The following is a 21,436-nucleotide window of genomic DNA, read 5'->3' on the forward strand; positions in this document are numbered from 1 at the left end:
AGGAAAACCTTTTTCTTGTGCTGTATATTATCATCATCATCACATCCTTCAACGCAAAAGGGCCTCTGTGAAATTCTGCCACTCACGTCTTTCTTGTACTTTACCTTTCAATAATTTCCACTGTGTGTGTGTGTATATATATATAAACATACATACATAACAAATTTATATATATATTCCTACATTATATATCAAATGGGTTCAGAAGTATTTGCAACATACAGACTTTTGCAATATCTAACAAATCTTGCAAGTGAGGATATGTGGTTGTTAATTCAGCGCTCAGCATACAGTCACCTTTGGGATTAATTGATGACCTGAACATTGTTTGGAGAGCACCCAGATACAGTGACATGTGCCCAAAGATGGAAGTTTCCGTGGAACTCTTTGGTCCGATTCTAATCGGATTTTTGGGTGTGTTAATGGAAACGTGAATCTGCTCGTGCGTTACGAAAACGCTCAGTGCAAAGGAGCTTGTGACAGGTTGCTCACTCTTTTGTGATAAGCCAATCTAGAAGGACGTGTTGGAATTCCCATTCGCTGGAGAGTGGGCAGAACTTAGAAAATCGCTAACCTTTACATGCTTGATTATGTTAATTAGTGTTGCTTACCAATGTTTAAATATTTATATGATGAGTTGCTGTGTGTTGATGATCTGGTTGTACACTGATTTTTAACAGATATGGTTCCTTTCTTTTTGGCAGAATGTTTCAATGGAACCATGGTTAACTGGGGTTGACACGCATCTGCACAGACATGCGTGTGATAGAGCCATAGTGAGAAATGGGCATCTTAAGGGAATAAAGACTTATGGACTCACGTTTACGCGAAGACTTATTGGGTAAGGAATGAAGTGGAGAAGACTCCCATTCATGATTTCGGTGTTAGCTAAGGTGTTTTGTTGGGGGAGATATTCATTTATCATTTACATTCCTTTTGTGGTTTTTAGCATTTTCTTTTCTCAATTACCATGTTTTTTTAACATCCTGTTTGTTAGCTTCACAAAATAAACTATTTTTATATGTAGGGTTTAATTTCCACGGTTTGGTTTTAAGTATTTTCTTTTCTTAATTACCATGTTTTTTTAACTTCTTGTTTGCTAGTTTCACAAAATAAACTATTTTTGTACGTAGGGTTTAATTTCCACACAATAGTTGAGAGAGAGAGAGAGAGAGAGAGAGAGAGAGAGAGAGAGAGAGAGAGAGAGAGAGAGAGAGAGAGAGAAGGATTCTTTCCAGTTGCTGTGGGAGAAGTTCCTTTTGTCAATGCCGTAACGGTGAAGGACACGCTTACCAACCGGATCTCGGGGAAGTAAAAACACAATAAAACATATATATATATATATATATATATATATATATATATATATATATATATATATATATATATATATATATATATATATATATATATATATATATATATATATATATAAATTTTATATATTTTTACATATATGCGGATGAAACGTGACAATGGAAGGAGAGAACAAATAAACTATTAGTCATGTAGATCTTGATTTATTTATCTGCAGTATATATATATATATATATATATATATATATATATATATATATATATATATATATATATATATATATATTTATATATTTATATAATTTATATACATATATATTTATATTTATATATATGTATATATATAATATATACATATTACAGATAAATACATCAAGATCCACATGACTAATAGTTTATTTGTTCTCTCCTTCCATTGTCACGATTCATCCACAGATGAAAAAATGTGAAGTTGTATAAAGCGTGTCAAATGTAAAAGAACAACAGGTTTCTTGTACTGTTTATGGAAAAAAAATAAAATCCCACAGGATTTCTTGCAGTGGAAGGCATTTGCAACAGTATCAACTCAAAAAAAAATGTAACGAGAAACACCTTCCTACCGTCAAGCCCTATTCACCTAACTTCGCTAGTTGTAAGAAATTCCAAGAAATTTTCCTCGTCAGGAACTTACTTTTGACACTCCGTAAAGAATCCAGAAGCGAGGTAAATGAGCCGCATTGGATTGGTCTTCGATGAAAAGTATAAATTGCAAGCGATATTACAAGTCAACGGTTTAGAAGCCAAACGAAGGTGATCTGCGACTTTTCTCAGAAATAGGAAATTGATGGTGTTTCAGGCTCTTAACTACATTCATTTCTGATGAAAACATTCCATATACGCTATTTACACACACACACAAACATACAAACATACATGTATATACAGCACACACACACACACATATATATATATATATATATATATATATATATATATATATATATATATATATATATATATATATATATATATATATATATATATATATATGGTGATACATATCCGAGGTAAACATTGACATACTGATCATTTCTATACATTTCCATTCTATTTTGAGAGAGAGAGAGAGAGAGAGAGAGAGAGAGAGAGAGAGAGAGAGAGAGAGAGAGAGAGAGAGAGAGTGGAAATACACACAAATGATTATTATGTCAATGTTTACCTTGGATATATATCAAGGGATAGATTCACATAAACAGAATATCTTATTTGCACTAAAGTTACCATCAGAAATGTATGTAGTTGAGAGCCTGGAGCTCAGAGAGAGAGAGAGAGAGAGAGAGAGAGAGAGAGAGAGAGAGAGAGAGAGAGAGAGAGAGAGAGAGAGAGATTATGCAAGAGTGCATGAAAGCCTGAAGCATATTACAGGGTAAATGACCGGCTAGCTACCCTCAACAGAAAAAGATTAAATCTTTGACGCAAAACGAAATGCAAATACACGAAACATCTTCACAAGGACCCTGACAAGCGAAGCAAGAAAAAAAAAATATAAAAGAAACAAAATAATAATGCTGGGAATAAATAAGGCGAAAGCACAATTACGAACAATGCTTCCGTACTGCTGAGCGATTACGTTTTTTTCCCATCCGCTGTGTGCCTTAACGCACAGTCCCCTTTAAAAGCATGCCACCCGTCCTCATTTGCAAGCAGTGCTTGAGGGGAAGCAGGGAGCACAGCTCATTCCTTGCGCTTTCCGCACGCAAGGAATAGGGTTAAATATCTATGAAGTCATTCGTAAGGGTAGATACACATAAAATAATAACAATAATAAAAAACATAATGAAATAATAAAAGATAGCTAAAACTAAATTCATGAAATAAACAATAAGAATGGACGTCAGTGAAACAAAGACAAATATCAATAAAATAAGAACATACGTTAATAAAATACGAACAGATATAAACTAAATAAGCAGTAATACGAGACATCATTCAATTTTGATACACGACCAGATATCAATGAAATACGAAATAAGAATTTAAATGAAGATACGAGTAGATATCAGAATAAAAATAACTATCAATGGACAACAATGTCATAAGACAACAGCAAGTGTAATGAGCAGCATCCCACGAAATAACGTGTGACTAACCATCATAGAAATGGGGAATAACAGTATGTATCAAAAAGGCAACGGGTGGATACAGAGTAAAAAATACACTCATTCCAATATGAATACAGGGGCGTATGATGTGCTGCAGAGTCTGCTGATACGTACGGTATAGCGCATGCGCCCTCTTTACGTGTCGGTGTTTGTTTACGTCTTAAAATTCGAAATATAAGATGACGACGAAACTGGAACTTTCAGCGAATGTCAGCTCACTGGACGAGCGTAGCTGATCAGTCAAAGAGAACGAAGACGCAAATTTTGAGCTGTACAAGAGAAGTTCATGTTTCACGAATTTCTGTCAGCGTCGATCAAGACAGAAATTACTTGAACAGGCCAACATGGATTGATTTTGCCTGCATACACTACGACGGGAAGAATCTGAAATCCAGGGGCGCTGGAATTCGACCTAACTAAAACTAGACCCACAAAGACGCCCACTTTATATATAAAAAAGGGCCTCTGAGCTTCTCTGAGAAGCACAGGAGGGTCCCTAGTAGCACCAGGGTCTACTAGTCAAACTGATTTGGGTTAGTCTTGGAAAAAGACACACAGCACAGTTCCTGCTTTCTAAAGCTCTTTAGAGACACGGAGTCCATCCTGAAGCCAGCTACAAGTCTCAGGGGCCAAAGCTTCATTTCACAGGAAAAGAAATACATAAGGAAATGACAGTAACCATCTAACAAAGCTAAAACAGCTATAAGACTCGGGTACAGAGCAACTGAACAACCTCATCCTGGAGGCACAGCAAGACGACACAATACAGAAGACTTGGTTCACTTTTCATAAAGAGGGCAAAAGTGACACACAAAAAGCACAAAAAAAATGAGACATCACTGAGAGAGAGAGAGAGAGAGAGAGAGAGAGAGAGAGAGAGAGAGAGAGAGAGAGAGAGAGAGAGAGAGGACAGGAGCCACATTGTTCAAGCACAATAGCAGTTTCTCCCTCTTCCTTTCCCAGTCCCTTGCACCTCTTCCTCCCCCCCCTCCACCTCCTTCTTTCTCCTCCTCCTCCACCTCCTCCAACGCATGAACGAGACAGAGGAAGAATAAAAGAGGAGTGGGAGGAGGCGGAGGAGGTGGGGGTTATATATCATCCCATTTTAACCCAGTCTATGAGCTGACAAAAGGTAGCCTCTGAAAATGGTCTCTTTTGACTTCTGAGCAATGCATTAGGGAAATCACATTTTAAGTCTTTCCCTGAACTTTCTCTTCTTCTCTGCAGGACAAGGTGTTTATATGGGTTCCTTCCTTCACCATCCCCTCCCTCTCCGCCTACCCCTTCCCCAACCCTAACCCCATTTTTTTACTTGGCACTTTTTAGAACTGCCAAGGGAATGGAATAAAAAAAGATATGATTCCATATGAAAATTGCTACCGATAACATGTGTGACGTTTCTAAACCCCTTTCTCATTCGGCACATGATTATTCCTTTTTATTTGCTCAGACTTTAAAGCTGAGGTATACATTTATCACAAGCAGAACAGCTGATCTGGCGGCATGATAAAACTGCTGATTCAAGCAAAGAATGTTTAAAATTGGAATGATGATGCTAACTTCCTTCCACCAGTGATTACCAGCGAGATGTTGCATGAGGATGAAATCTGTGCCGTAGGGCAAATTAAAGGAGAAGGCAGCGCAAAGAAAAATTGAAAAGTGAATAAAAGTGGAATGGAAGATAAAAATAGTATGAAAAGAATGAACCCATTCGAGTCAAAAGCTGGGAATGGAAGGATGAAAGAACACAGAACGAAGGCAAATATTCCATCTCTCGGGAAGACCCCGGGAGGTGCTTCCCACCCTGCAGGCATAAAGGGATAAAAGAAATGCAAGAAAATGGTCTGAATTTCAACACCTCAGACACTTTGCGATACCCGACTCGCTTTTAACAAATCTGGCATACAGTTTAGAAATTCACGTATCATGAGACTTAATTATTTAACTTTCTAATTTCGAAAGAAGTCTTCTGTCAACATATAATCATTCAGACTTTTCTTACAAATCAAAAGTTCCCACTCTGGCACAACCACGATGCCAGTCAGCAAACAGTTGAAACAAACAAGTATGAATGAACGCAATGCTGAAAATACTTTAGAAATGCAGATAGAAGTTTGCTTTTATTTTTGGGTATAACTGGTTTCTAAAGACAATGTCTCACAAATTACTCCTTTCCAGAACAATTACGATTAAATCGCTGCATGAATTTTCCATTAAAACCCTAAAATATGATCTTAATGTGACTTCAACCATTGTAAGATGCTAAAACTAAAGCCTGAGAAGGACTTGTCCAACAAAATGTCTCATAAATGTCCGCTAAGGGGGTGTCCATACTACAGTAAAACATGTTACAAACATGTTGGTAACTCGTCACAAACACGTCACTGAAAGGCTGAATACAAGTCAACGACATATTTGTGGTTCCAACCAGAGCTTCGTACGTTTGTCCAACATTTGCCAATGATTCGTATTTCACTAACAGGAACATGTCTATGATATGTATAGGATACGTTGCCAAAGTGTTTCTGACATTTTTAACAGTAGCGTAGACGCACTCTACGAATCATAAACACGTTTAATGAATTCCAAAACAGTTTTTACAAAATATGCAACTAATTTTCATAATGGATATCCTTTATCCAATTTGTACAGTAGAAAACAATTTAAAAAATAATTCCGACTGTGATATTCAAATTAACACAGAAATACCTCGAGTTTCGTTATCAGGTGAACTATCTGGTATCAAATCATGTTCTCTGTCAACAATCCCTTTCATTTCCATCGCTCATTTTTAGACAGCTCGTTAATCGAAAAGCACTTCATTATGACATTCATTCATTACGAAGTCCTTTAGTCAATAAGTCATTGCGTTTCGTAAAATTCCAGAGTGATTTGATCGTCAGCAGGTAGCCACTTCCACAAAACTGGAACATTCATTTTCCAGATTGAAAAAATAAAAAAAAAAGATGAAAGCAAACTGAATATCAAATTATCAATGAATACAAGAGCACTTAGTAGACGGCGTATTTGGCATATCTCCGCAGAGTCAGCTCTCTCGTATCTATGAATGAGCAGGAATTGCTATTAGCACAGGTATTGACTGAATCTACGGTGCAAGTTTTCCCCGTTTCATTAATTAAAAGGACAGAACAGAAAATATTTCCGTTTTATAATAGGAACGCGGATTTCTGTGGCAACAAATAAAATTAACCCTTGTATCTATAAATGAATGATGACTGCTTATTATTACAGTTGTTAACTGAATCAACAGCGAAACTTTGCCTGGTTTTATTTATTAAAAGGATGGAACAGCAAAATCTTATACATAATGCATAATAGGAACGCGGGTTTCCATGGCAAAAAACCATTAACTTGTATCTATGAATGAATGATAACTGCTTATTATTACAGTTGTTAACTGAGTCAACAGCGAAAGTCTGCCTTGTTTAATTTATTAAAAGGTGGAACAAAAATTCCTTATACTTTATAACATGTACGAGGGTTTCCATGGCAACAAATTATTTAAATTTTAATCGACGTTAAAAAAAAAACTAATTACCTGGAGCACTTCGCCCAATGATTTTTTTTCATCCAGTTTCATCAAGAGTCTCTCACTATTCTTGAGAAATTCACTAACACAGATTAAAAACGTAACTTCATCATATCTTCGTTGGCTGAGGTACTAAGCTACTCTGAAAAGTAACTGAATTTGTATAATTTACAAGAGAATTCAGAATTATGGAAGGACATTAAGACACTGACTTATTTTCCAAATTTCAGTATCATTGAACAGGCATAGTTTTACATGTCCTTTCATATACTTTAATCGCATACCAAGAAAAAACAGTTCTTCTGGATTCAGTACAGCTCGTATTTACTGTATTGATTCCCTATTCACTCTAATACTAAACTGAACTCTTGATATGGTTTTAACGGCTAACAATCGTTCGTTGGTGATTACCGTATTATACCAGAAGGCAAATGGAGTTATAATCATACACATTTACAGGTGAAAATATTGCATCACCTTCTACATTACATCTGTTTTACGAATACAACAACTTAAATACAGCACTTCTGCTTATAATAATAATAATAATAATAATAATAATAATAATAATAATAATAATAATAATAATAATAATAATAATAATAATGAAAAAATCTACAGAATGTGCAAGTGTAAATATATATTAGAAATATATATTTACACTTATATCACTTTGGATATCTTCACCATTTCAGTGACGCATGCTATTATGGGGATTTTATGAATTTTAATAATAATAATAATAATAATAATAATAATAATAATAATAATAATAATAATAATAGTCCGTTCATTCACGGCTTTCCACGTGCGGTAAATTTGAATTTAAATTCACTGTAACCATTCTGTTACCTGATACATAGTGGGTATCATGACACTGGCGTTAAAGAGCATATCCTCGAAAGAGCTGATTCATTTTGCAGCGCGAAACAGAATTCAATTTGAATAGACAACGAATATCGCATTAATCAATTATTTAAATACAATCGCCCCCCATTTACTGCCGAGTTTTTATAATGGATGCAGGAGCTTTGATAATGCTGGAATAAAATGGATGATGAAGTGGGTGTGACATTATATATGATCATCATTTAATGAACTTTTTATTATTGTTTTTGAAGACGAACCCCAGTCATATGGAACAAGCCCAAAGAGGCCACTGACTTGAAAAAAATCAAGCTTCCAAAGACTTTGGTGTTCATTTGAAAGAAGTAACAGCAGGTAATAGGAAATACAGAAAGAACAGGTCAGTTATTCGAAAAGAAAAAACTAACAAATTAATAAACAGATAGATAAAAATCTAAGTACATTACAATGATCACCATTTTTTCATCCCCAATGCTATCCTTAAGCTAAGGGGTCGGTTACCCTGAAGTGTCTTCTCAAACTAATCTTTCGTAAGCGTCTTCCTCCGCTAAACCTTTCCTCTCCAAATCCTCCTTCACTTCACCATGCCATCTAATCCTCTGCTTCCCTCTCCACCTCCTACCCCTGACACGTTCCTTCCAAGCCATTTTCACTCCTTAACACTCTCTAATTTTCACCATATGGCCATACCATCTCAATCTCGCCTCTGTTATGTTGGAAATCTTTAACACTCCTGCACTTCTAATTTAATTTTCTAGTCCCTCATGCAGCTAGATTCCCAAAATATATCTCATCATCCTCATCCTCTGTTTGCTCCAGCCTCCGTTCGCCCTTCCTTCTTGATGCTCATGTTTCTGAACCATACACCACCAGTGGTTTGACAATGGTACAACAGATCTTTACTGTTAGTTTATTTGGTATTCTTTTATCACACATAACTACAATAGATCTTTATTTTCAGTTTATTTCTCATTCTTTCATCACACACTACCCCTGCCACCTCGCTCCGTGTCCCCCCAAGCGGCCTCTCATGAAGATACCGATCGCCTAATGAAAGTGAAGGTACTAATCACGTTATGACATGGAAATGAAGTTGCTAATCACCTAATGAGTGAAATTTTCATGAAGTTCCTGATCTCCACTAATGAAGTCCCAATGAAGGCCAGCTTTCTGAGAGCATTCCTGGAGCAAAACAAGTCCCCTAGCAACTTCCAAACCAACACATCTCCGAGAGCAGCCTGAATGATGAATTGCTCAAAGAGAGACCTCCATCACGGTTCAGGCAAAGGCTTCTAGAAAACACAGGACAATTTTCTCCCGTCGAGTTGTGTTCGTCAAAAGGTAAACGCCCCAGAAAGCATCTATTTTCGGTGCGAGGGTCAATAGTCAACGTCACAAACCTTGGTATCAACTGAAAGGGCTTCATTAGTGAGCATGTCAAATGTGAAGTCTCCGTCTCTTAGCAGTTCAGAAGTTGTGGCAACCGTATCGTGATGAAGTGAATGTATGAAGGACTATAGATAGCAATCACAATTTCAAGGATGGTAACTGTCATCTGGTAATATGACTGGTATGAAAGACTGACATAACGATCACAGTCTGATTAGATTAGTAAAATGAAAACCGTCATCAATAAAGCTAATGATAGGAAGGTCCCTAAATAACGATAATAATTCAGTGAATGAACAAGCGTCCTCTAACAGAAGTATAAGGTCTGAAGGACCAGCGACAACATATCTAATCTAATGAGGAAGTATTAATAAATATGACAAAGAAGATATATCTCAGAAACTCGCAACACAACATGATCTTCATGTATATATATATATATATATATATATATATATATATATATATATATATATATATATATATATATATATATGACTGTGACATATTTTCTGTTAAAACAGAATTCCATCAAATATAAGGAGCCCACAAAAACGCCAAAATGTGGATAGTAAAGGCTATATTTCAGAGACCAGACTGTCTCTCTCCTCATTATATGCCTGAGGAGAGAGACAGTTTGGTCTCTGAAATGTAGCCTTTATTTTCTACATTTTTGCGTTTTTATGGGCTCCTTATATTTGATATATATAAGTGTGTGTGTGTTTTATATACATATATATATATATATATATATATATATATATATATATATATATATATATATATATATATATATATATATATATATATATATATATTATATATATATATATATATATATATATATATATATATATATATATATATATATATATATATATATTACAACAGATCTTAATCCACAAATATACCCACTCTGAATTATTATTGAAGAACCTCTGCCCAGCCGTACTGATATACTGACTTACTAACCTTGTTCCCAACCTAAAATAAATTTAAAAATACAAACTGGCATCTCAAAAGTTACTAAGAAAGCTAGGCTCTAAACATGTAAGCAGCAAGGTTTAGCAAGCGAATATATGAACAAGAACTTAATATTGTAGGAGCTTTGGAACAGTCTTCTGTCAAAGCACTAGCGGATCCAGAAAAATTTCAAGGGGGGTGGGGACCAATTTTCATATTATACATAGCCTATATATAATACATATATACTGTATGTATATATATACATATATAATTATTTTTTCTCAAAATTTTATTATTTCGATAATACACTTTTTTTTTATTTTGTTCAAATGTTTATATTTCTCATTATTATTATCTAAATCTTCAATATTATTATTTTGTCATTATTTTTTTGGGGGAGGGAGGCACGTCCCCAGGTGGGCACCCCTGGATCCGCTGGTGTGTCAAAGAGGAAGATATTCGACCCCCGAATTCTGAGAGCGACGATTAAACAATTACGCTCCCTTTCATATTCTAAGACCTGTGTTGGAATGACCGCAGAGCCATTCCCAGTAAAAGTGGAATGACTAACTCAGAGAGGGAACGGAGATCCCTTCATCATCCTTATTGATCGCCAATGCCAGGACTTGATGCCACTTTACATACAAATTACTCCGCATTTTGCTGATAATTCTAGTTAATAATTCTCTGTATTTTGTTGATATTCTGCTTGATTTTGTTGATAATTCTAGTTGATAGTTTTCTATTTTTTTTTTTTTTTTTTGTTGATTCTAGCTGATAGATTTCTATATTTTGTTGATAATTCCCTGTATATTGTTGACAATTCTTGTTGATAATTCTGCTTGAAAATTTTCTATATTTTTCTGTAATTTTAGTTCACAGTTCTCTATATTTTGTTGTTTATCCGGGTTGATAATTCTAGTTCTGGTGTATATCCTGTTGAAAAGCCGACAAGAAACAGGGAGTAAACCATTTTTTAGGTTAGTTTCATCTGAAACTTGCTCAAATGCTGTATTATAAACCACAATGCACATCATTTTAAATAACGAGCCATCGATAATTAGGCCAGAATATCGCCCCCCCCCACCACCTCCTTCAGGTACTGATGCGAGTATCATAAATATCAATAAACGTACTCCAGCCATTTTTAACTTCTGATTGTGGATACACAGAGCCTCTAAATTATTAACTGATATCCTGTCCAGTTCAATTATTTGCAACAGAACGCGACTTACCAGCGTTATGTAATATATCGTGACGTCACGAGATTCTGAAATGGCACTGCGGTCTCGTTCAGAAAACACATTTTGTAGCACATAATGTAAATCAGACTCAAAAATTGGTAAAGTGAATGAATTAAACAAAATCCACCATTTATGAACTTGAGAGAGAGAGAGAGAGAGAGAGAGAGAGAGAGAGAGAGAGAGAGAGACAGATTATTGCATTTTTTACCATTTCTATAAAAATTTTGAAAGAGAGAGTAAATGAGAGAGAGAGAGAGAGAGAGAGAGAGAGAGAGAGAGAGAGCATGAATACCTTTAACACTCACCAGGTAAATGAGAGAGAGAGAGAGAGAGAGAGAGAGAGAGAGAGAGAGAGAGAGTACCTATAATGCTATACAGCGTTTTTTCATACATGTTTAATACGCACTATGCTCTGACAGCGCATCAAAATACTGCAACATAACCTATTGTTCAATAACTAAAATATTTCAACGTAACCTATTGTTCTATAATCATCATCAGAATAATCATGTATATCTACATTACAAAATCAAAACATTCTAAAGACATTTCAAGTCAGAATTCACTCCAAATGTCTTTCCATCCCATACAAACGAACTTTCCTCTCGCTCTTTCCAAGTCAGTAATTGTGTACCTGTTAATACCACGCACGAAAATCCGGGCAAATCCCCCTTATTAACCTTTGACCTCCGAAATTACAATATGAAGCTCAGTTAAAGCCGAGATGGAGGATAAAACCACTACTGTGAATCGTAATAGTTATTTATTATTCTTTATTGTTGTCAAAGTATATTCGAACACTTCTTTCATTTCGATGATGAAAACACTAGCAGCAAATAACCGTCATTATTCTTTAATAAGTGACAGTTAGGTTATTAACAATTCTTAAATATTATTCTTTATCGTTGTCAAAGAATAATCAAAACACCTGTTCTTAGAACTCGATGATCAAAAGACTTTTATAAAATAAGTTTCACTATTCTTTACTAAGAGAAATATTATATAAATTTGACAGAGCAACAGTGAACAGTGTATCAACTCAAAAAGACGTGTTTAACGAAAATTTATGCCGTAAATCGTTTTCCAATAAATTTCAACATAATTTTACTGCTAAAATTCGTTATCCTATTAAAAGACATTCAGTCATATGTGTCCTGACGCTTCAAGGGCGCGCACAATTTTTAACGAAAGCACAACTTGAAACTGAAAGCCCAAAAGCCAATCAGAGACTGTGTTGCAGATTAAAACTACTTTTCCGTTCCGCGAGTTATAAAAACAAGCCGTCGTAAACTTATTCCAGGATACTCGCCCGAAAAATATGAATTGCATAAAGGACTTTGAGCTACAAATTAAAGGGAAAGTACGGTTCAAATTTTGTGCTTCCTATTCTGGAATAAACATTAATTTAGTGATGTTTATTTGTTTTAGCAGAAGTGCGGTACATTTTCAGCTTTGCTGATAAGAGAAGTATACCGTAACTTTGTTTATCTCATTATTTGAACAAGACATATTTTAACTTGTATAACTCAGCTTTTATGCAGTAATAATGTTTATTTTGGCAGAAGTGAAGTACATTTCAACTTCACTGATAAGAGAAGTATAACGTATCTGTTAATCTCATTATTCTAACAAGACATGTTTTAACTTGTACACCAAAGCTTTTTTTGCAAGATGCACAGCGACATACAACTACAGCCATTTTCAGACATTTCTTTTGCTTCAGCTTTCCTCAGGCAAGCACGAAAGAGATTCCATTCTAGTGGTCAGAAATAAATGTTGTAATGACAGGTTCTTTTCACGAGTCATTAGCGACCTGCTGATTAAACGTACGTGAGGTAAGTACGAGTGATTTCCCTTCTTGCTTATTATGCACCTGAATGCATCTATGCATCTCGATCCTTTTCTAATGGAAAATCTAATCTCTTTAAATAATTTCACACAACGAAACGTCTCGGTAAGTAGTTAGTACCACTGCCTAAACCCTAATCATGAATGTGTTTACAACTAAAATGTCTTTAATGTCTGGTAAATAAGGGTGCATTCTCCCTACAGTAATACATGGCATGAACATACGTCGGAAACTTGTTGCATACATATCACCAGCATGTTGAAAACAAGAGAACGAATGTATGGCAAAAGAAAGATAAACGTATGAAGCACTGGAGAAGGCTGACAACAAGTCGTCGACTTACATTCAACCTGTTTGTGATGTGAGTGCGATAAGTTGCTAACCTGTTCATGACATGTTTTACGACAGCGTGCACGTACCTAACTATAACCTCTTAGCATTCTATCCTTAATAATAATACACAGCTTTAATCTGTAATTTTTTTTAAGCTTAAGTACATACGAATATATATTTACTACGGTTATGCTAAAAAAATACTTTCCTTAATATATGAAAAATATTCTATTGGGCTGAAAAAACATTATGAATGAAGTGAGAATAATGCCTACCCATTACCTATTACTTACATTTTGAAAGACATATTTATTTATAAAAATAATGAGAATGGTATCAAAATAACTTATTTCTACAAAAGGTAATAAAAAGTAATAACAAGTAATCAACAATAATAACAAGACGTAACAAAAATATCAAAGAAATACTTACGTTCTCTTCAAATAATACACTGTACAACTAAAGAGAAAAACACAAATTTACAGACAGACATTACTTTATTCTTCAAAATACAAATCATGCACAACATGCCAAAAAAATACAGGATACTGTACAGCATCATAACACAGTGACGCACGAGAGTGCTTTACAAAGAGCACGACTGACTAATTATTATATACAAGTGCAAAAATATACATGAAAATAGACAATACATTAGCAAAACATTCATCAGCGTTAGGACACAGTGCTTCAAAATTATATGTCATTAGGCCAACGATAATTACAAACATACACAGGTGTTAATTAAATATATAAATACTTTACCAGTCATTGTGGTTAGTAAAAAAGACTTGTTTTAAATTAGACATTCAACATCAAGCAAAAAATCAACACTTTAAGGCAACAGACACGTCCGTATGGCTGTTACTTTTGTCTGTTAAAAAATTACACAGAAACAAGACAATCACATACAAAGATGTTGCTGAAAGTACACAACACTACAAAAGAAAAAAAGACAATCAACACTACAAGTGCAACATGTGAAGATGTTTTGAATGAAAATACGCTGTGCAATGCGGTGCAATATGTTGAGTGCAACGCAGGTGCATGGAACATAAAAAATGGTAATTCGATAACGCAGGCGTCAAGTAAATAAAAAATGATCTATCTTCGTACTCAGAGATAAAAAGGTGGGAGACAAGGGATGATAAAAGAGATAATGACCTCTCACTGATTTAAAAGCTTCCTGGACAGATCCTGCTCTAATGAGCAAATCTATTATGAGTATTTGAAAGATGAATTTTTGAGTTCCTGATACTGTAAGCCAACCTCGGGTGCATGGAGGCTGGAATATATACATAAATACTTGTATACATTTGAATCACGGACACCCACAGAGTCTTGAATACATACTGTATATACAGTAAATGTATACATTTGAATCAAGGGTTGGATACCTAGCACCATGCCACGATACAGCTTGATAAGGCTGTTAACACAGAAACGCAAAACATATTTTATTTCTATTTTTTTTTTTTTTTGGGGGGGGGAGTAAATGTCATTTTAAAAGCTAAAGATACGTAATTCTTAATAACGGTGCGATAGGACGAAGGAAACTCTCCTTGAATAGCTTATCAACGCGTGGGTGTTGAGAGAGCATGACTCCGCAACAGAAATAGTTTATTTAAAAAAAACTTTTGCTTTAAGTTTGAATTTAATTAGAGATAAGTTTCGAGTTTAAGCAATTTTTATTACCTGTCTTCTGTAAGACTTTCGATGGATAAGCCGGAGGAGAAACTGAGCAACGATGAATGATTAAAAATATAAAGACCCTTCAGTATACAAGACTTTTAGCTTCTTGAAGACCCCTTACGTAAAGAGATAAAGCCCATGAATACCTGACTGATCATAATTTGGTAAAATATGAGCTCCTCGGCTTATACTTGTTTTATAAACCATTAGCTTCACAAGCACAAGGGAAAACGCCATATGACCATTTAGAGAGTATGCTCAAATTAATGACGAAATAAACAAATATCTGAATAACCTTTTGTTGCGTAATTCTGTAATGGATATCAGGGCCACGCGCTGAGTCCTCATAATGACAGCTTACTGACTGCAATTAGCCTCCATCAGCGATACCCTACACTGAATCAATATCGGTAATATGAACGGCAGCGACAATTAAACCTCCCCATTACCAGTACACTAATAAATATCATTCCAATCCGGGAGTGATTACCCTTACATGCCTGGTGCAGTTAGCACCCCGTTGTTTATGAAGTGACCAATAAGCCCCATACCATTAGCCTTCAAAACGTAGCTCACCCATCCATCTATCTACCACTCCTATAAATACCGCCCCCCACCCTCCACTATTCCAACGAAATCCCTCTCTCGACACCTTTTGCCATTTAACGATAAACCCCCACTTTAAAATCAATGCCCGCAATAATGGAGAGAGCGCGTCAGCGTTAAAGTTAACCAACTCAGGCTTCTCTCGGAAACGCCAAGTTTATCAACACCTTCGGGAGGGGGAGGGGGTTAATCCGTGGGGGGTAGTAGTATTAGTAATGGTAGTTAAGAAGAGCACAATTATTTCTCAAGATGTTGACAAACTGGGAAAAAATCTTAAGCCTCCATCTACTTACCTGCGTTGCATTCACACGGTTCTATTAACAGGTGAATATATATTGCACGTTTAACCTAATGTAATTATAATTCTTCTCAAGTTGCTACATGATAGTATGAAGAGTGCCAATGTACAATATTTACAGAAATCATTTCCACCTTATTAAAATCAGATGACGTGATACCTGACATAGTTAAAATTTAATTAAAAACCCAAGCAAAAACACAAACGTTAAAAACAAAGAAGTCAATTACAGTTTTGCATCCTGTACAAACCGACGTCATGAAGAATAATTGTCATAACATTAATTTGAACACATTTTTACAATTTACATTCTGCTTTAGAAAAAAAACACGACACAATGGAAGCCACAAGTGACATTTTCGCATTCGAGGTCACATCCATAACAGCAAATGTTTACAGCAAATGTTTTTGCGTGCCACGTTCATCAACGTTTAAGAATAGCATCAGGCAGCAGAGGTCATGCAACGCAATCAATCTTTTGGGCAAAGTCGTTGGTCGTCATATCATGCATTTTTTACCTGGTGGTTCCTGGGGCTGTCCCTCGGAGTTGTAGTAAGCCCAGACCATCAACTTCTCGAGGATGGACGATCCCGACGAGAGGTCCTCCGACGATCCGTACAGATCCTCCTCGTGTTCCTCCATCAGGGGCTGGCTGAAGTAGAATCCGTCCTCCTCGCACAGGAGGGAAGACGACCCTGGCCCTCCTCCCTCCCCGTCGGACAACACCAGGTTCCGACGAGCCATGAGTGGCGGTCGGGCGCCGTGCAGGCATCGGGTGGGCAGAGATCGGGTTTTCAGTTCTTCGCCAGGACCTCCGACCATAGCAGCGGGAGCTGACGCCCCTCTCTCGTGGGCGATGCCACCGGCCATAATGGGCGTCCCGTGAGGATCTCGCGGCAGAGACCAGCAACCAGGGCCGGGCACGATGCCACTGCCGGGGATGTAGCTGGAGGAGACGAGGGATGCTGGTGGCGGGGCTGCAGCGGCCTGCTCACTGAGACTGGTTGGGCAAGAGAGGCTGCCGGTGCCACCTAAAGGGGACCGTGGCGCCAAGGAAGGCAGAAAGGAAGGCGGGGCAAGTCGTCAGGGCATAGGGCGGGGGAGGAGACCTGCGGCGCCAATGCGAGGATTCGGAGGAGGCTGGTACTCGGGAATGGGCTGAAAGGGCGGGTAGCGGGTGACAGCGCTTCCGGATGCCCCGGTGACCACTGAACTAGCGGCGGCCACGGGGGTAGGGGTGCTATTCACCCTCGAAGGCAATCCCACGAGGGGGTAGCTGTAAGAAAGTGAGGAGGTGGCCCTTGAGCTAAGCCCGGCAATGGTTGCGGAGCGCACGAGATCCCCGAGAGACCGGTGACACTTCCGCCTAATCCTGTCAAAGAAGGCTGGGAACTGGTGGTGACCTGAGTCTGCTGTTGTTGTTGCTGTTGCTGCTGCTGTTGTTGCTGTTGCTGTGAGGAGGATTGCTGCTGAGCCAGGCGGGAGAGGGAGGGGGCGGGCGAGAGGGCTGGCCTGGGCGGCGCTGCAGGAAGAACGGGTCTCGGGTGAGTATAAGGTTGAGGGGCGGGCAAGGGTGGGCGGGGGCTGGTAGAGGCCCTCGTCATCGCCACCAGCGTCGGCCGGCACCATCACGCTGGTACAGTGGGTGGCTGTGGTGGTGGGTCACTGCACTCCCCCCACCCCAATACCACCAACCACCACTGCACCACTCTCCTCACTGCCACTACACAACCTCGATTAAATTAATCCAGGGCATTACATTTTCTCATTCATCTAATAAAAAAAAATACAGTACACAATGATGGGTATCGGTCCCTGTAAATAAAAGTGAAAATGATGAAGAAGGAATCTCCCTGAAATGAATGACTTTTTCGTTATTCAATTCTAAATGAGGGATCACGAAGAGAAGCTCAGCTGTAGTTATTCATTTTCTTCATCGGTTCAAGCTGCAATGTTTAAAAAGCAATTACTGAATGTATTTCATCATACCATGCACCTTCCAGCCATTATTCTTATTATTTACCAAGTATATTAGAATGCACGTAAATTACTAACCTAATCAATAATGACATATAATTATGGAGCTTTACTAAGTGTAGTAGAATACAAGTAAATTAATCACCTAACAAATAATGAAATATGATTATGGAGGTAAAAAGCAAATCTTTGGGACCAATGCATAACTATAAAATTCACTATCATTAGTTTTAAATTTAAATAACCCAAACCTTAATTATTAGAGAAGTGGAAACAAATGGAACTGCATTGTCAAGACCATCGTCTTTAAAACAATCTTTACCTTTGACCGAGAGAAGAGACAAAGTGCAAGACTTCAGTCAACCATGGAGGAAAATAAATATATACATATATAGACATACAATAATACAAAAATATATAAGAGATCTAAGAGAAATAGTCAGAATTATGAAATACAAGAATCCCTGTGCTGTAATCCGCAGAAAGGGTATGACTGACAAATATTTTTACTTCACAAAATATAATCATCAAAAATTGTTAGTGCACGAAGAGAATTTGCAAGTCCTACGTTCAATACCTCTACCGACGAACGTTCTTTTTGTGGAAAATATGTGATCATTATTCCAAATGGAATGCAATAGAGAAGAGGAAGGAATGGCTAGTCACCAGACAGGGAAAGTATAAAAACTAACGATTGGGCACAGTGTAGTCTTGTTTTTTCTTTTCAATGAAAAGCTCAGCCATCATCTTCCAATGCACTCATCAGAATTTCTCATTAGAATTGAGGTCTAATGACTTTTCACGTTTACCTGATATTAAATTCCCCGTAGGGGGGTAGCGCCGTCAGTAACTATGGGCATTACATACGGTTCTTTGCAGCGTCCCTTCGGCCCCTAGCTGCAACCCTCTTTCATTCCTTTTACTGTGCCTACATTTATATTCTCTTTCCTCCATCTTGCTATCCATCATCTCCTAGCGATTATTTCATAGTGCAACTGCGAGGTTTTCATCCTGCTACATCTTTGGAACCTTTTACTCTCAAATTTCATTTCAGCTCTGAATGACCTCAGAGGTCCCAGCGCTTGGCCTTGGCCTAAACACTATATTCCATTCCATTCCAGATAAATTCCTCATTAACACTGTACATCATGAACTTGAAAACTGGTTTATCCACTGAATGTAATGGAAAGAGGGTTAGTGTATTTAAGAAAAGAATTAAAGACACCCATAAGAAAGCAAAAGACAAGTAAGAAACAAATAAAGTTTTACAGACGAGCAAGCATAAGCGCACACATGCACACACTCACTCATAAATGCACTAACTCGCGCATTCTGCACGAAATAGTTACTAGGAAAACCGTAGAATTCGATATGTGGAAGGGATGGTGAATAAATGCAGAGATCCTTTCGAAGCAACTGTAATTTCCATTATCCTAATAATAATATATCATAAGGCTAACTGTTCCATACCCATTATTTCAGACCCAATTATTTCATATGATAAAACATATTTGTTAGACAAAATTATCTGCTTGGAACCTTCATTTTAAATGAAGACTTACTTCACTAAATGTTTGCAGTCCCCTTATAGTTTTGAATAAAAAAATACATAGATTTCTAAAATGTCTTTACTAGATCTGCACAAGTATTTATTCAGTGGAGAAACAAATCCACAGTTTTGTATGGGTACAAATATATTTAAAAATAAATCTATTTGTACCCATACCTGACTGTGGAATTGTTTCTTCTTTTCAAGACTGTGGTAAATGATTTCAGGAACTTTTGTTTTTGCTTTCAGTTAAAACAGCATTTACCCCAACCAATCCCCAAAAAAAGACAACAACAGAGTAACTAAAATAATCGAAAAATACGTCTGTGAGTGACAGGTTCTGATGCCATTTAAGCGTATAACAAAGAGTATGTTTTGCGTCACGCAGCAGATGTAGTCCATACTGTCTAAGTTACTGTGGTCTATATTGTGTAGCTTATTGTCATAGACGCTTTCATTTATCAGGCCTTTAGAAGTTAATGCCATTAACGATGCAGCAATAACAATCTTAAGGAAAGGTATCAATGACTTTCATCAGCATAGTAAAGTAAGTAAGGTGGAGGATTAACAGTACAGGCAGAGAGAGAGAGAGAGAGAGAGAGAGAGAGAGAGAGAGAGAGAGAGAGAGAGAGAGAGAGATGGTGGCCCCAGATGGACACGGTTTCACGGTTTCTCAGAAAGTCTTTAGGGGCGAATCTACCTACCAGCCCTAAACCCCTGTTCCTTTACCTCAACAAACACTGGTACTGCTTTACAGCTGAGTAGATAAGTGGAGGTAGCCATATACAGTATGTATATATATATATATATATATATATATATATATATATATATATATATATATATATATATATATATATATATATATATATATATACACATATACACACATATATATATATTCCATTGCAAACAAGTATACCTGATAAACACCTTGAGTAGTCTTTAGAAAACTAAACCATTTTAAGACGCAACAACGAACACGTAAAGAAAACCCCCAGTGTATAAACTTCAAAATCTGGAGAGGGGGGAAGGAAAATGCCAACACAAACACGAGGGAGAAGCATTTGGAGCATTGGGCGATAAAACCCATTTTCGACAAATATTAAAGGTGTGGGAGGAGAAGACTTTCCTCCTCCTCCTCCTCCTCCTCCTCCTGCCGTCCCTCTACGAACCCCAAACCAACCACGAAGGTTTGGGGAAAATACACAAACGATGATGAATTAAAGGAAGAATTCCACGGCGTACAAAAGGGTATGCGTTCCAGCCTCAGTGGGCTATAGGGTACGAGTTCCGCGTTCCAGGATGGGTACAGTTTCTGGTGGTCGAGAATGGTACACGTTCCAGGGCCGAGGAAAGGGTAATACTTTCAAAGGAAAGCGTACAATCCCTAGTGGTTCCAGGGCCCTGCAAAGGGTAACAGTTTCAGAGGAATGGGTACAGTTTCAAAGTGATTATGGATGATACACGTTCCAGGGCCCTGGAAAGGGTAATGCTTTCAAAGAAAAGGGTGTAATTTTTACAGGTTCCAGGGCCCTGGATAGGGTAATGGTTTAAACGGAATGGATGCAATTTCTTCTGGTCAAGAATGGTACACGTTCTAGAGACATGGAAATGGCAATAGTTTCAGAGTAATGGGTACATTTCTACTGGTCAAG

The 21,436-nt window shown here is 37.1% G+C and overlaps 1 protein-coding gene across 6 annotated transcripts in view; it reads right to left on the minus strand.

The window, feature by feature from the left end:
• LOC136845935 (phosphatase and actin regulator 3-like) overlaps positions 1-21,436 on the minus strand; it is an 873,386-nt gene that overhangs the window by 525,800 nt on the left and 326,150 nt on the right. For 4 of the 6 annotated variants that reach the window (XM_067116451.1, XM_067116447.1, XM_067116450.1 and 1 more), the window contains exon 2: positions 16,771-18,067. In XM_067116451.1, the coding sequence (XP_066972552.1) occupies positions 16,771-17,122 (352 nt within the window). In that variant the 5' untranslated portion in view covers positions 17,123-18,067. The remainder of the gene's footprint in view (positions 1-16,770; positions 18,068-21,436) is intronic. The other 2 variants (XM_067116448.1, XM_067116449.1) reach the window with 1 other exon arrangement.

Source organism: Macrobrachium rosenbergii, chromosome 14 (assembly GCF_040412425.1).
Source record: "Macrobrachium rosenbergii isolate ZJJX-2024 chromosome 14, ASM4041242v1, whole genome shotgun sequence".
NCBI classification, from domain to species: domain Eukaryota; kingdom Metazoa; phylum Arthropoda; class Malacostraca; order Decapoda; family Palaemonidae; genus Macrobrachium; species Macrobrachium rosenbergii.